The sequence below is a fragment of the Egretta garzetta genome, unplaced genomic scaffold (assembly GCF_000687185.1).
Source record: "Egretta garzetta isolate BGI_Z169 unplaced genomic scaffold, ASM68718v1 scaffold799, whole genome shotgun sequence".
NCBI lineage: Eukaryota > Metazoa > Chordata > Aves > Pelecaniformes > Ardeidae > Egretta > Egretta garzetta.
Window position 1 is genome coordinate 87993 of NW_009260759.1, and position 432 is coordinate 88424.

At 66.4% G+C, this 432-nt stretch overlaps 1 protein-coding gene across 1 annotated transcript in view; it reads right to left on the reverse strand.

The window, feature by feature from the left end:
• RAPGEF3 (Rap guanine nucleotide exchange factor 3) overlaps positions 1-432 on the reverse strand; it is a 10200-nt gene that overhangs the window by 1406 nt on the left and 8362 nt on the right. The window contains exon 16 of the mRNA XM_035901427.1: positions 8-47. Within this exon, the coding sequence (XP_035757320.1) occupies positions 8-47 (40 nt within the window). The remainder of the gene's footprint in view (positions 1-7; positions 48-432) is intronic.

The window sequence follows — 432 nt, forward strand, 5'->3', positions numbered from 1 at the left end:
CTCCCACCCCCCAGAGACACCCCCCCCTCTAGCTTCCCTGGCACCTCCTGCTCTCCACCTGCCCCATTGCCTGCTCCAGCTGCTCGTGATCATTCCGGCCTTTGCCATTCCGGTAGGGGAGATTTTGGCCCCCAGCTGGGTCTAACCAGACCCAGGCGCTGATCCTGGCCCCCTGCCCGGTGGGAAATGGGCTCCCTGCCCTTAGCATCCCCCTTGCTCAGAGCTTGTGGGTGCAGGGTCTGCCTGGACCCCAGCACCCAGGCCACCCTCGCCCCAGCCAGGGAACCCAGGTCCATCACCGCAGACCTCAGGGGACCTCCTGGTATCCTGGGGTGCATCAAGAGGAGCGTGGCCAGCAGGGCGAGGGAGGTTCTCCTCCCCCTCTGCTCTGCCCTGGGGAGACCCCACCTGGAGCACTGGGTCCAGTTCTGG